Here is a 16,003-nt window from a genome sequence, read left to right on the forward strand (position 1 = left end):
CGTCGGGATAAATCCGAACTCTAAACTCCAATACCCGTTAAGTCAAATAGTTGTTGTTAAAAAATAATATATATAAAAAATTTATATAATGTTGCATTTGAATTTAAATTAATAATATTAGTTAATTAGCTTAAATAAATATTACTAAATAAAGTTAATTTAATCGTTTGGAAAAATTAATTAATTATTTATTTGATAAGTTATATAATCAAGTTAAACGTTAACCAACAATGTTAATTAAAAGATATGGATCTAAATAAAAATAATAATAATAAATAATAATAATAAAATAAATAAATAATTCAAAAAAATGACAAAATAATATATAAATAAGGTGATAAATTATTAAACACATAATTGGATGAATTACCAACCAACTAATTAATAAACACGGTCATGTAGATTTCATCATTTTATATTGTCATTGCATGCCACATTTATTTTGCAAATGGCGCGGGAATCCCGAGGATGGGATTTCCCCGAGGAGCTCGTAGAGACGAGTTCTTCCAGGGATATCTCTAGGTGAGGAAGAATTTTGAGACTTTACAAAAGCGTTGGGATGGTTTTCGAATAATTTTTCAATAAAAATTACCGACTCCATCATTTAAAATAAACAAGTCATGACATCATTTTACGCTTGCATCATGTGCATACGTAAAACTAAATAAAAAACTCAGTCTATCAATTTAATAAAATTTTAATTAATAAAGTAGGGATTAAATTAAGAAAATGCTATATTAAGATAACTTAAAATTAAATGGTACCGTTCGTGGAACGGGCGCCACGGAGGTGCTAACCCTTCTCCGTGAGTAACCGCACTCCAGAACCCATCTCTAAAAATGTAGACCAGTTCTCGTTCTTTCGACGGGCCTAAAATTAATTTAGGGCTTCGTCGATTAGAATCGGGTTAATAGGTGATCAATCACACCTTAGATAAAAAAGATTGGTGGCGACTCCTAACAGATTTTAATTTTCGCTCGCGTCTGGCCGACGGGTTCCCGGACCCGCACGTCATGACAGTTTAATCTTTCGTTTTTCTTCTCTGGTTAGGCTAATGAATGTCCCGTTAGTCTCTAGACTTATCTCATCATCATCGGAATCAAACTCCTCACTAACATGATCTTTCCCTTCAAATTCCGCATTATGAAAACCCATCATCAATAGATTTTGTAGTAATACATTACATTAAGACGATCTTGGAATATCTTCCTGCAGTGAGTTTTGCTGATCATTCACATCTGTTTCACTCTTACTTCTGTCATTACTGTCTAGGCTGATTCTTTTTTTTTTATCCTACTTTGACAGATTCTTGTTGCAGTATTCCTCCTAAATTAAATAGAGGGGTCCCTAAGGAGTTTGCTTCCATGTAAGGCTAATCCAGGGTTTTCTAGCTTTGGTGTAAGTTAGCAAAATCACTTTAACATGCGTTTAGAGAGAAAAAAGAAAAAATGAAAAAAATTCATTTAACCCAAATTTTTGAAATCTTGGTGCTACTAATGTTAATGAAAACGCTAAACCTCAATTTTCTTTTTTGGTACTGGCTAAACCTAGACTTTGGACTATTGAAGAAAAGTAACCAAATATTTGGTAACGCAAGAAAAAATGAAATCATGAGATCGATTTTGGTATAAATTATCTTTTTAATTATAATATAACGATAAAATATATGTAAGATATAATGAATATAAATTTATTGTAACATCCCATCCCTAGGATGTTAATTTAATAGAGATATTTTTCCAATTAAAATAAATTATGGGTATTGAATAAGGTGTGGGAAAGCATAGGGAAGTGAATGAGAAGGTGTAAAAAAAATGATATTTATAGTAAAATAATATTAAAATAAGAAAAAGATCTAATTAATAATTAAATATGAATAAGAGACTTTATGATATTTAGTTTGGTCTAAATGGGGGAGATTTGTGTATAAATAGCAATTATAAGGGATAAATAATATTTTAATATAAGAGATGGTTGGTGAAATGTACATGCATAGAGGGACGAAAAAGGAAGATCTTAGCATGTGTAGGAGAGAGAATGTTACACATGCATATAAAGAAATAAAATTACATAGCGCATGTGAGCACTTAAATATGTGCTTAGATATATGTATACGTGCAAGAAATATATAAGTGAATACAAAGGAATAATGCATGTATATATAAATATATATAGTTAATTAACTAAAGCATGCACAAGTATACATGTTAAGTATCATGAGCCAACCTTGTATCAAACCATGATAGGGTAGAGTTATTTATGAGATTGAGTCTTTTGTACCTGTAAGAGAAATGTCCCTCTTTCAAACAATCTAATAGCTCATGGTGACACCTCCAGAAATACTTGTTAAGTTTTTCGGGGGAAAGACCCTATAGGAAAGAAATGTCCTCATTTCAAGCATTGTAATGGCTACTAGTAGAATACTTGTAAAATCTTGTAAACTCTTTATAAGGGGTGAGTAGTCGATGGATTATTGGGTTGCCTCACTAGTAAAAGTATGTTTGTAGCGAATCATCTAGGGCTGCCCCTATGGTCTTACGATGGCATGTTTTGGTCCCTTTGTAATTAATTTCATATTAATAAAATATTTTTCATTTTTATGACTAAGTGGTTGCATATATGGCATTCGATGTGCCTTTTTATTTGATGTGTGTTCTCTTAGTCTGATTTATTGTTATTATTAATGTTGGAACAGATATAACTAAGTATTGGGCGACTTACGTGGAAGCATCCACTCAAGTGCCGCATAGACTATCGTATACTTAGGCAAAGGAGCGTAGTTCGTGACAGTTGGTATCAGAGCACGGGTGAGACATGCTGATCTAGAATGTAAAAATGTTGACCATGCGAAGTGCACTAAAGGACCATCAAAGGATTGATGAGCTAGAGGCCGCGGTGGCTGCAGTAAAAGCTTAGATGGTTTCGCGTGAACGAATAGATGAAATTGAAACAGTCCAACGGGAATAGTCCGAGATGATTAATACCCTGAGTACTGAGATCAAGGATGCATTGAGCACTCTCCAAGGTGAGATTGGAGAATTGAAGGCTTAGGTAAATCTTTTGATTATTGCTGCAGGTAATGCTAGTAGGAGTCTAAGAGATCGAGGGAAAAAGGCCAAAGTGTCGAAACCCAAGCAATCCAAAGGGGCTCGAAATGCTAAATAGTTGGAGAACTTCTTTTTTGATATGGAACAATATTTTTGAGCTGTGCGCATGGAGTCGGAGGAGGACAAACTGGCAATGACTTCAATGTATCTGGCTGGAGACGTAAAGTTGTGCTAGCGTTCCAAATTCATCGATGCTGAGTGTCGTATCAACACTTGGGCAGACCTAAAGCATGAATTGAAGAACCAGTTTTTCTTTGAGAATGTTAAGTTTATGGCGTGACGGAAGTTGCGAAATTTGTCACAAACGGGATCAGTGCGGGAGTTTGTGAGAAACTTTTTTACTTTAATGCTAGATATCAGGGATATGATTGAAAAAAATAAACTATTTTATTGTCAAGCCAAGCTCGACAATATGTTTATTATGTCATTCCTACATAAGAATACATGTTTGCTTACTTGGGTACCTCGAAAATCGTTAAAGGACGGCATTGTACCAAATGGTACAATTAAGTTGAATTAAGCCTCAAACTAGTCTAAATAGAGATTTTAAGATGAAATTGAGAATTTTAAAACCCCGGAATGACTTAAAATGGTGATTCGGAGTTCAAGGACCGATTTGAAATCAAATTGGAATTTTCATGAGTCAGGGGCAAAATGGTCATTTTACCATCCGAGGTTAAAATTGGAATGTTGGAAGAAGTTTTTGATCAAGATTGACTATTTAGAACATAATTTGAGTTTGAGAAGTGAAAAATTTTAATTCCGACATATTTCCGAGCATAAGGGCAAAATAGTCATTTTACACCACCCAACACTTATCCAACACATGGATTTTACCCAATATTATCATTGATAATTGAGGAAATTTAAGTGATGAAGAGAGATTGCTTAATGGGTAAGTATGACACATGGACCAATGGAATGGTGACATGTGTCAAATTTTCATTCATTTATTATTTGGCTTAAAAATCAGCACAAAATTAGCCCATTTCTCTTCATATGGCCGGCCAAAGAAAGAACAAAGGAAGAAAAGAAAGAACAAGAACCCTAGGGTGAAAATTCGAAAGAAAATTGGTGGATTTCAAGTAATCAAGCAATCAAAGGTAAAATTTCTTGATTTTGACTTGTGATCTACCTTTCCCATGCATTCTTTTGCATTTTCCATAGTTGAATCACAAGATATCATGAAGGATTCATGGCTGACCGAATTTACAAAGAGAAGATTTGATGATTTATTTGGTTAGATTTTGAGATATTTTAGTGTTTATAGTTGATTTATCATGTTTGGAAGGAAAACAAGTAAGAAAAATCACATGTTCTTCATGGATTCTTCATTGGCCGAATTTCATAAAGACAATATTGAAGATGAATCTTGTAATGTCTTATGTTATTTAGTTAAAATTTAATGAATTGTGGTGGTGGAAATCGAAAATGGTAATGTTTAGCATGAAAAATCGTATACCCCTCAAGAACCTCCATTGGCTGAATCTTCCTTGTAGAGTATTGATGATGATTTTGATTTTACTTTAAGTGATTTGGTTAGGAATTAGTGATTTATGGTGTGAGAATCAAGCTTGAAAAATTATAGTGTTGATGCACCCACCATGGTCGAATTTTCTAAGAGAAAATGTGAGGATGATTTTGCCATATTTCAAGTTATTTAATTTGTGTTTGATGATTTGGAGTATTGAGAGAAAAATGGAATTAAATGGAGTTAAATTGGACATATTGGCCAATTAATCGGGTGACAGATCAAATTAGGCCAATACCCTTTTATTTAGGTACATAATTGAATTTGTGTAAAATACCATGTTTAGACGATAATCCGAACAATTTGCATTCCATTTCATGCATTAGTTTAGAGCCTGTATTGGTTTTATAACAATTTAGCACAAATGTAGTATATGGCTTATTGTGCATTATGTCTAGGTGGTGAGCATTCTGGTAAAAGTAAAGAGATAGTACCTGAGGATTAAGAATCAGAATAATCGAAATTTGACTCCCGAAATAGTGAGTAACCTTACTATCATCTTAATTATCTAAAGTAGTTTTTATCCGATTTTGTGATTTTATGGAAAATGAGTTTAAATGGTAAATCTTTATGTTTTATAAGCAAAATGTGTTTAAATGAAATGATTTTATAAATTGTCTTAAAATTGAATGATGGCTTTGAAAATAGAGTAATTGGAGACCATTTGATGTATTGTGAATTTATGGTTCTAATTGATTGGCTTATGACAATATTGGCATGAATGGCTAAATTGGTATTTGTGTTAAAAATGTATAAACTATTGTTTGCCTTGATAGGCTGGATTGTGATAAAATTGTCATGTCATGCTGTTGAATTTTTATTGTATGGTGGGTTATAATTGGTCGCTGTAGTGGACGGATTCCGTGGACCAGCCAATTAGAGGGGCACGGTAACCCTATTATATTCATACATTAGTATGAAAGGCGCGGATGGATAACTCCTGAGGTTAACACTTTAAAGTTCATTTCACACTAAACCACCACGTGAGGGTGAACTCAGCCAACGCCAAGGAACGGTTATGTTTTCAAAATAAAAATATAATTTATGCGTACATAACTTTTTAACAACCTTGACGGACTCGATTGGGATAGCCCTCGGCCAAGGTATCCCTGATAACTGAGTATGAGAATGATTTTGGCACAAGCCAAACTTTTCAGGAAATCATAAGCCTCGTTGTTTATTTTGGTGAAATGAATCTATTTTATCTTATTAAAATGAGTTCGAAATGCTGTGAATCATTTTTATGCTAATCTATTTTATCTGTCTCCATTTACTTGGCTTTAGATATTTTAGATGATATTTGTTTACTCACTAGGATTATATAATCTCACCACCTTCCTTTTCACCCATTTCAAGCTCAAGATAATCAGTAGATAGCTCACTTTGTTGAGGGCTACAGTTAGACTTGCATCCTCAAAAACTGTAGGTTTACTGCTTTTGATACTTTTGGTCGTTCGTGGGCCCATGTGTCACTGTAAATTAAATTTTATACTTTGGTTATCTGTATTACAGTATGTATGAATTTATTTAGCTTTTACGCTACAAAAATTATTTACCGATAACTCTATAAATATTATTTTATAAGAAAATAAAATATTTTATTGAATATTTTTATTATATTCAAATAGTCATAATTTCATTTTAAATGAAGGTTTTAGACGTTTAAACTTATTTTTTATTATGAATTATGTGTTTTATACTCATACTACATTTTTAGCTGGTTTCGAAATTTTTAGAAAAAAATGACCAAAATGCCCATATGAGACAAAAATCATTTTTTTATTGATTTAAGTTGAAAATAGCTTAAAATCTCTCAAAACATGATATTTGGCAATGGTTACTCACTGGGGAAATGAGAAACTGATATTAAAGTCTTGCGGGGTTTCGGTTGACATTCCGAAAAATGAGTGTCGATCGGGACACCGAGACTGTTGTCACGGGCTCCAGGAGAGTACCGAGTTGTGACATTTATTTTCTTGAGGGTTTGAAACCATGAGCGAGGACGGAGTTACAGCGACAGAGGGTACAGGATGTGGCTTCGGCAATGGTGGCTGTTGAGCACCTCACTGATTATAGTGAAAACTCCTATAAAAGAAAAGATTTTCCATTCAAGACCAATAGCTCTAGCTTAAACAGTGGGGCAAAATTTCTGATAGTAAGTAGACCCTCAAGTAGGGGAGGCGATAGGAGACCACTTGCTAGAGATTCACCTAAACCGAGAGCAAACAAGCCATGAAATGTCAAACCATGGCCACCAATATCTTGTTTTCTATGCAAAGAACCTCATCGAGTAGCTGACTATCCTTGTCAAGCAGCTGACTGTCCTCATCAAGCAGCTCTCAGTGCGATATGTACTGTCAATGTTGAGACACCTCCACCCCACACAACAGTCAAAGAAGCCGAGGAAAAGCCAGCACGAATGGGTTCTATTTGCTTCCTTAGTGCCTTGCAAGCTCAAATAGAAAAGATGGAGAAGGAGTCCCAACGAAGTCTAATGTATGTAGAGGTGTTACTGAATGAGAAAAGTATTAAAACCATGCTCGACACGGGGGCCTCAAATACTTTCATCACCCCAAGAGAGGCATAGAGGTGTGGTTTTAAAGTTGAGAAGGATTTTGGATAGATGAAAGCAGTTAACTTGCTAGCTTCGACTATAATGGGAAATGCTAAAGACGTAAAGATTAAGATTGGCTCTTGGGAAGGGAAGATAAACTTGGCTGTAGCCACTATAGATGATTTTGATTTTGTTTTAGGCTTGGATTTTATGACGAAAGCTCAAGCCATCCTTTTCCCTGCTGCAAGTTGTTTAATGTTTTTCAGAGAATGACAATGTGTGGTACCAGCTACAATCCTTCCTAAAAGCGGGAAAAAAATTATATTAGCTATACAATTTAAGAACGGGATTAAGAAAGGTAAGCCCTCCTACGTAGCCATGCCCATCTACAAAGGTAAAGATAACAAAAACCCAATACCCGAAGAAGTGAAACTAGTGTTGGAAGAATTTTAAGATATGATGCAAAACAACTACCAAAGGTCCTACCACCTCGACGAGTTGTTGATCATGAGATAGAATTACTTTTAGGAGTTAAGTCGCCTGCAAAAGGGCCTTACCGAATGGCTTCCCCAGAGTTAGCGGAGTTGAGGAAAGCATTCTTAAACCATTGATTCTTCTTTATCCGAGATTTTTTAGAATCGATATTTTGCTCTTCTAGAAATCAATTCTTCTTGCACTTTGGGCACTAAATTCAAAATCCAAATTTGTTCTTACCTGTCCTATCCTTGTCCTATCTCCACTCTTTTCTTCTTTTTCTTTTTCAAGTTTCTAATTTTTCTTTTTTTGCAACTTCAAGATAGAGGGAGCTAATGGCATTTTAAAGGTTAAGGGTCATGAAATTATGAAATCCAATAAATAAGATCTATGCACAAAAATTGATTTAATGGGATACATAAAGATGCATAATTCATCTGTAAATACAAACCATTAGTAGGATGCATATTGATGCACTACTCATATAAAAAGAGTCTACTAAATGATCCAACATGAATAATTGGATAATAATCTTTATTTGATGAAATAAATTCAAAGTAGTTGAATATATTAAATAAGATAAACATATTCTGTGCATATTATAAGGTTAGTGTGAGTAAGATAATTACTCATTAAAAACGTATAAGATACATTTGCCAGTCTAATAAAAAAATGAAATAAGACTAAACAGTTAGAGTCTAAAAGGGGACTCAACAAAAGAATTTAGGATGACATGTTAAAGGAGTTTAACATAAAGAGAATTTTGAGTGTTAAAAGTGACATAAAGTCATGATTGAGCGATTATATTCGAATGGTTCCAAAACAATAGATAATTGTATGATTATATCTATACTCGAATATAAACCTTTTGTTTAGGCTACAAAAGGAGAAATATTTGGATCATTGGTTTAATAAACTAATAATTGATTCCGAGTTGTTAAAGTAACAACAAGAGCCATAATAATGGAATCAAGGTCTCGTTGTGATCTAAATTAGTATTTCTATTATGACAATGGAGATTGTCAAACATATAAATTAATATATTCCCAAACATTGTAATTTGAGTTGTTCTAGTGGAGACACAATCGCTAAGCGAAAGAATTCGATATTGGATACATTAGCAATTGACTCAAGTGCAAGTAGGAGACTGTTGGTATATGCCCTTAAGCCAATCAGATTGCTCAATGAATATATATTGTCATTTAATGCATGCTTAATTGCATAATTAAATGTAATAAAGGTTTTTCTTCATGTTAGTGCAATAATAAAGTGTTATTAAATACTAATTGGATGAAGCCCATGGAACTTAAAGGCTTTGTAAGAGAATTATAAAATCATTACAATTATGAGATCATTATGCATCAAAGCCATGTTCTTCAAAATTTTTCTTGGTCATTATATTATTAAGACAGGACATTGACAAAACTCAAAGACTGGTACTGTTAAGGCTTTTTACTTAGAAAGTAAGCAATTGATCTCATAAATTGAAGTATATGGGATACTTGAAGATAATATGTAAAACTTGTTAAAGAACAAGTTCACTAAACATGACCCTCTATAAAAACTCCATTTGGTATTTCATTTAAATGTTTACGGAATATGTTTCATGTGATAGTCGTCCAGATAATCCTCAGACTTGAGAGACTAAGTCATATTGTATGAGGAACAGCATACTTTGATTTCATCCCTACAGGTCTGAAGGAGACCAGATGCCTAAACAGGGTGTTTTTTGGGTATGCGATGCAGCATACGAAGGTGGATGAGTGGTCAAAAGATGACTCATCACCCCAAGTGATATGAAGGGATGTATCTCACTTGTTCTCAATTCTAGATTAACTTGTATAAAGTCTTTGGCCAAAGCATAATGAATTTGAGGAAAGTTAGTTTTCTAAATTCATAAGGTTAGTCATGAATTATGAGAACTAATATGGAATGTCATAAGTAGACATTGAGCCATGCTTTATGACATATCAGGGATATTTGATGAAAGAACTGTATTACATGGAGAGGCTTATCACTTAAAGGTTTTGTCAAATTTTTTAATTGACTCTCTAAAATTTAGGTGGTCATGATGTATTGCTAGATGCCGTTCATGATCTATAAATATAAGTTAATTATTAATTGATATTTGATTATAATTTATATTTATTTTCAATATATTAGAAGCCTAATGGGTCATACATAATAAGTGACATGATTGAGATTAAATAAGGATAATTAATTAAGTTGGGCTTAATTAAAATAAACCAAAATAAAGTGAAAAAATTAATTAAGTGCACAAGGACTTAATTGAATAAAATACAAATGTTGTATTTAGGGTTGCAACTTAGTTTGGTTATATAAATATGTTATGTTAGTCAACTAAAATAATGATGAAAAAGAAAACCGTCAGCCACTTCTTAGTTGTTTCATGAAATTAAGAAGAAAAAAAACTTTCTTTATCTGACAGAAACAAGACTCGACAAGAACTTTTGATATATTTTGTTTTAGAACAAAACTTGATAGCACAAGAAAAATCCTACTTTTATAAAGGCCTTATTCGGTCACTATATGGATTACTGTTAGAAGTCAAACACTTGGGTGGCTAAAGATTTGACAAATCCTAAAGGTGAAAAAGCAAAAATTTCGACTATAGGATTTCAAACTAACTTATTCTCTTTTTCAGATTTTTTGCTTCATTACAAGCCCTTTTGGATTTAATTGATTTTTTATTACGATATCTAGAACAAAGTATGTAATGCTTAAACTTATCAATGTTCATAATTAGTTTGAAAATTACATAAAAACACAAACATTGATCTTGTGGGATTTGGTTGTTTCTTTTATTAAATGCATGTTTTATTTTTTTCACTGCATTATGATTTTAATTTCATGATTAATTTCATATTTGAGCATGAGGTCGATCCTAGCATGTTAGTAGTCTCTGTTATTGTAGATCTTTCTCTTTTTGCTAAGGTGGGTTTTTTTTTTTTTTTTTTGTTCACCGAGACATAAAGAATGAAAAAGTTGGAATAACTCAACAAAAGAGTGGCACTTAAACATTGAAAGCATGGGTAGTTTAGTTATTTTTTGACATTTATTAAGAGTTTTGAGATAGAGTATCCATTTCTGAATACTAATGCACCTACAATCAGTGATGGAGTCAGAATTTTATATTTAAAGGGACAAAAATAAGAAATTCAATGTTTGGAGGGACGAAATTATATATTTTTTTAAAAAATAGGGAACAAAACTATAAAATTTGGAAAAAAAAATAAAGAAAATTGATTAAATTTTAAAATTTTAGGGGGGACGAGGGCTCCTACTAGCTCGCCCCCCCTCCCCCCACCTCCGCCTCTACCTACAATGATATTGTTTTGATGTTCTTTTTGAAAATTTGATTTTTTTTCCTATTGTTTGACTGATACTATAAAAAATATTTTCTATTACTTGGATGATTTTATAAAGCACATTATTTGTTTATAATTTGTATCAGATAAATGTTGTATGTTTTGTACTTTAAAGATTTAATTTGTATAAAATTTCAAGTTTTATAGATAACATAATATTTAAATTTACTTTCATTTACTTTTTAATAATTAATTTTTTTTATTATTTATTTTGTTTTATGAAATAAATCAAAAAATAAAAGAAAATAAAAAATAAGGGATGAAATTAACCATAAAATGAAACTTAAAAACTAAAATATATTTTATAACTACTTAATATTTATGTTAAGAAATTTTCATATATAAAAGTATTGTTGAAAATTAACATCACATTTTTAAATAAAATATTTTTAAATCAAACAGTATAATATTATATTTTTAATATTTTAATCAATATTTTTTCTTATATAAGAAACATTGTAATATTATCCTTTCAACAATCGTGTTGTATAGTAAGATATCATTGGCCATCTAAAATAAAAAGTTAAACGAATATGATGAAATGTAGCCGATATTCTTTTAGCAGGAGGTAAGGAAAAAGATGGAGCGGGCGAAGCGAATATCGGGGAAGCCACGTGTTATCCTACGCTACGAAACAAAAAAGGAGGATTTTAAATTTGCAACGAAAGGCCCCTCATCCAATTACGAAACGACACGTCAGCATCAAAACAGCCCCCTTGCACACCCACGGTTTTTACCAGATCCAACGAGCGCCAGCTCCAAACCGGCTCCGAGTCGAGCTGCGAAAGTGATAATCACGGCTGGGTTCGATTATAAAATACTGCTTACTTTCACGAATCCAACACTCCTTTGCCTAAGTCTTCAATTCGAAATCAGAACAAATGATTCTGTCAGTTTGCTACGTTTATCTTTAGTCCCACGTGATTCTCTCTCTCATTGGGTCTCGTTCTTTTTCTTTTCCAATCTTCTGCATTTTGAATCTCAAATCAGGTACTTAATTTTACTTTGTTTAGCTTTGATTACTTGGGTTTTTTTTATCTTTAGTCTCTTGCATTATGACACATTTCTTGGGTTTCTAAATCACATTTTTCTTTCGGTTCTCCGTCGCTTTCTTGTTGAATGCCTATAAAATCATGCTTAGTAAAGAAGATTGCCAGAAAAGCAGAACCAATTGTCGGCATTTTCTTTTCCCGTTTTCTGTCGATTTGGGCTTTTTGTCTTTTTATTATTATTATTTTTCCTTTTGAGTAGAGTGGAAAACTGGGCTCAATTTAGTCAATTTTGACTTAAGATACTGTTGATTAAGGATTCTTCTCCCTAGCTTAATTTTCTTAAGTTTTAATCTTATTTTTCTTTGATTCTCAGCTGAGGGTTGATAGAAAATTTATCAAATCAGAGCCGCCATGGAAGTAGATGACAAGTTTCTCAACATGGGTTTTCTCATAGTAGCCACACTCGTAGTGGCCAAGCTTATATCTTTCCTCATAATGCCTAGATCCAAGAAGCGGCTGCCGCCGGTAATCAAAACCTGGCCGGTAATTGGTGGGCTCCTTCGATTCATAAAAGGGCCCATCGTGATGCTCCGGGAGGAGTACCCAAGGCTTGGCAATGTTTTCACGTTGAGCTTGTTTAACAAGAAGATAACTTTCTTGATTGGGCCTGAGGTTTCAGCACACTTCTTTAAGGCTTCTGAATCAGACCTCAGCCAACAGGAAGTTTATCAGTTCAATGTGCCAACCTTTGGCCCTGGTGTGGTGTTTGATGTGGATTACTCAGTAAGGCAAGAGCAGTTCCGGTTCTTTACGGAAGCCCTTAGAGTTAATAAACTCAAGGGTTATGTGGATCAGATGGTTACAGAAGCTGAGGTAAGTGATTTGCTACAGATTCGGTTTATGTCAAAATTACTATTTCTGTTGTTTATATTTTGTATATCAGTATTTTCTGAAAACCCCGTATCTGACCCTAACAAAGAAGTGACTCTTATTTGATAGTGTTGTATTATGATATTCTGACAAGTGAAATTGAAGTTTTGACCAACATTCTGTTTGCGGTGGGCAATAAATGAACCCAGTTGAATAAGTGTTTTGTTTATTTCATTTTGGATTATGTGGACTTGAGATAGTGAACTCAGGAGCCTTCTTAGGAATCTGCATAACTGAAGTTTAAAGTATAATCTGCACATGCAAATAAAGCTGTTTTGAATATTAATATTTCTGTCTTAAAAATCAAGTGACCATTATATTACCATTACCAAGTTGTTGTGGTTCATATATACTGTTAGGTGATGTTTGGTACTTTACAATGTAATATGATTGCAAGTAACGTGATTACAATAAATATAATTGCAGGAAAAACAACATTACAGTGTTTGGTATATAAGTAAAATAATGATTAAAATATAAAAAAATAATATTATAGCGTTTGGTTTATAAGTACTTTGTTGATAATATAATGTTAATTTTCAAAATTATTTTTATTTATTAAAATATAAATTTAATATATTTATATTTTTTATTATTAATTTTTATATAATATCATTTTTTAAATATATTTTTAATGTCATATATTTTATTTTTATTTTTTATTATAATTTTATATATTTTATTTTTATTTTTTTAATATAATTTTTTATATTTTATATTTTATATTTATTTTTTATCTATATTATATAAATTTTAATTTTTTATATTTTATTTTATTTTAATTTTTTATTTTTATATTATATATTTTTATTTTAATATTTTTTATTTTTATTATAACGTTATAAAATATTTTTAACAAAGTAATAAAGTTGAGGAGTAAAAGTGTCTTTAAAAACATTGTAGAGTGTAATGTAATGTGATTGCATTGGTTTTGGACTGCAATCACATTACATCCCTTGGTTGTAATGTGATCGTATTGCAATCTTACGTTACAGTGGTCTGTTACAAAACAAACACTGTAATGTAATTTAATTAGACACATTGCAGGGAATGTACTCCCACTTCTCTCATACCAAATGCTACTTCATATCCTTTCCTTTTTTTTTTCCCTCCATGAGTAAGAGAGAACATAAGTCGGCTGGTTATTACATGATGATTGCCTGTGAATAACCCACTAAAGTTTAAACATTGGACTGCTCTGATGAATACAATTTACGGGGAAATAAAAGGATGGTAAACATTAGGTACATTTGGGAGTCAATTGACATGTTGGTGAAGCAAAACCTGTGACTCTTTTACTGAAACTAAGGTTTCTTTTATGGTTCAATGTTACATGTGTTCACAATGTTGTAACTCCATAGTTCTGATTTTGTTGTCCAATGATCCTGGAATTGGTGCAGGACTACTTCTCAAAATGGGGGGATAGTGGTGAGGTGGACCTCAAGTATGAGCTGGAGCATCTAATCATCTTGACTGCTAGTAGATGTCTCTTGGGTCGAGAAGTACGTGATAAGCTTTTTGATGATGTATCTGCCCTCTTCCATGATCTTGACAATGGCATGCTCCCTATCAGTGTTATCTTCCCTTACCTTCCTATCCCTGCTCATCGCCGTCGTGACCAGGCTCGAAAGAAGCTTGCAGAAATCTTTGCAAATATCATAGCTTCCCGTAAAAGTGCTGGCAAGTCAGAGAACGACATGTTGCAATGTTTCATTGAATCTAAGTACAAAGATGGTCGCCCAACTACTGAGGCTGAAGTAACGGGGTTGCTCATTGCTGCTCTCTTTGCTGGGCAACATACCAGTTCCATCACCTCTACTTGGACTGGTGCCTATTTCCTCCGTCACAAGGAGTTCCTATCTGCTGTGGTGGAGGAGCAGAAACAACTAATGCAAAAGCATGGAAGCAAGGTTGATCATGATATCTTGTCTGAGATGGACACCTTGTATCGGTGCATTAAGGAAGCCCTGAGACTTCACCCCCCACTGATTATGCTTCTACGAAGCTCACACTGTGATTTTAGTGTAAAAACCCGAGATGGTAAAGAGTACGACATCCCAAAAGGTCATATTGTTGCAACATCACCAGCATTTTCGAACAGGCTTCCTTACATCTACAAGGATCCAGACACATATGATCCCAATAGATTTTCTGTTGGGAGGGAAGAAGACAAGGTGGCAGGGGCTTTCTCGTATATTTCCTTCGGAGGTGGCAGGCACGGTTGCCTTGGTGAACCGTTTGCTTACCTTCAGATAAAGGCTATATGGAGCCATTTGTTGAGGAATTTTGAGTTGGAGCTTGTGTCACCTTTTCCTGAGACTGACTGGAACGCAATGGTGGTTGGCGTGAAAGGTAAGGTGCTGGTTCGATACAAGCGGCGACAACTTTCTGTTAATTAGCTAGATAATGTTTGTGGGTAACTAGCGGGTTTAATTTATTTTCTTTAGAATGTTGTTGCCCTATTTTTATTCTGTTTTTGAACTTTGGTATATTTGTTTTTGGTAGAGCGTTCTCTGGATTCTATTTATAATGCTCTTTTGTCTATTTCTAGAATATTTATGATTAGTTTATAAGCAAAGTTCGGTTTCGGTGTTGTGTACCTGTTGGGTTCCTTCGTGAAGCAAATGAAGTTTTTATTAATCTTGACGTTAATTGGAAAGCGCTCGATGATTCTGTTTAATGCATACTTACTAGAATTGGGCGGCCAGATGAATACCATAGATTGCTTATTGCACCCATTGTTTTTGATATGTTGAAATCAGCGCCACTCTCCCAAGTTGTTGATTGGGTATTCAAAAGGAAAGGCAGGTAAGGTAGTAAGTTATAGAGCTTGAATACTGATTTTGCATTCTAGTCTGCGGGCGGCGACTAGTTCTGTTTGTCTCGGAACAAAACGAATAGTTCTGAACCAACCAGTGCCATTGCTGTGAAATTGAAATAAAGCAAGAAATAACAAGTTGTAGAGCAATGTTAATGGCAGTGAGGTAATAATTAATCTGATTATACTTTGCGACAACGGGGTCTGT

At 33.3% G+C, this 16,003-nt stretch overlaps 1 protein-coding gene across 1 annotated transcript; it reads left to right on the forward strand.

The window, feature by feature from the left end:
• On the forward strand, window positions 11,881-15,636 carry LOC18608823 (sterol 14-demethylase). The gene is made up of 3 exons (XM_007043704.2): window positions 11,881-12,045; window positions 12,421-12,920; window positions 14,378-15,636. The coding sequence occupies exons 2-3, from the start codon at window positions 12,459-12,461 to the stop codon at window positions 15,374-15,376; spliced, it is 1,461 nt and encodes a 486-aa protein (XP_007043766.2). The 5' UTR covers window positions 11,881-12,045; window positions 12,421-12,458; the 3' UTR covers window positions 15,377-15,636.

The sequence above is a fragment of the Theobroma cacao genome, chromosome 2, assembly GCF_000208745.1.
Source record: "Theobroma cacao cultivar B97-61/B2 chromosome 2, Criollo_cocoa_genome_V2, whole genome shotgun sequence".
Lineage (NCBI taxonomy): Eukaryota > Viridiplantae > Streptophyta > Magnoliopsida > Malvales > Malvaceae > Theobroma > Theobroma cacao.

What these genes read in the sequence shown, in the direction of transcription:
- LOC18608823 (XM_007043704.2), top strand. Translation starts at nt 12,459, where the DNA reads ATGGAAGTAGATGACAAGTTTCTCAACATGGGTTTTCTCATAGTAGCC. An exon ending in AGATGGTTACAGAAGCTGAG is followed by an intron (nt 12,921 to 14,377) that starts GTAAGTGATTTG and finishes GAATTGGTGCAG; the next exon opens with GACTACTTCTCAAAATGGGG.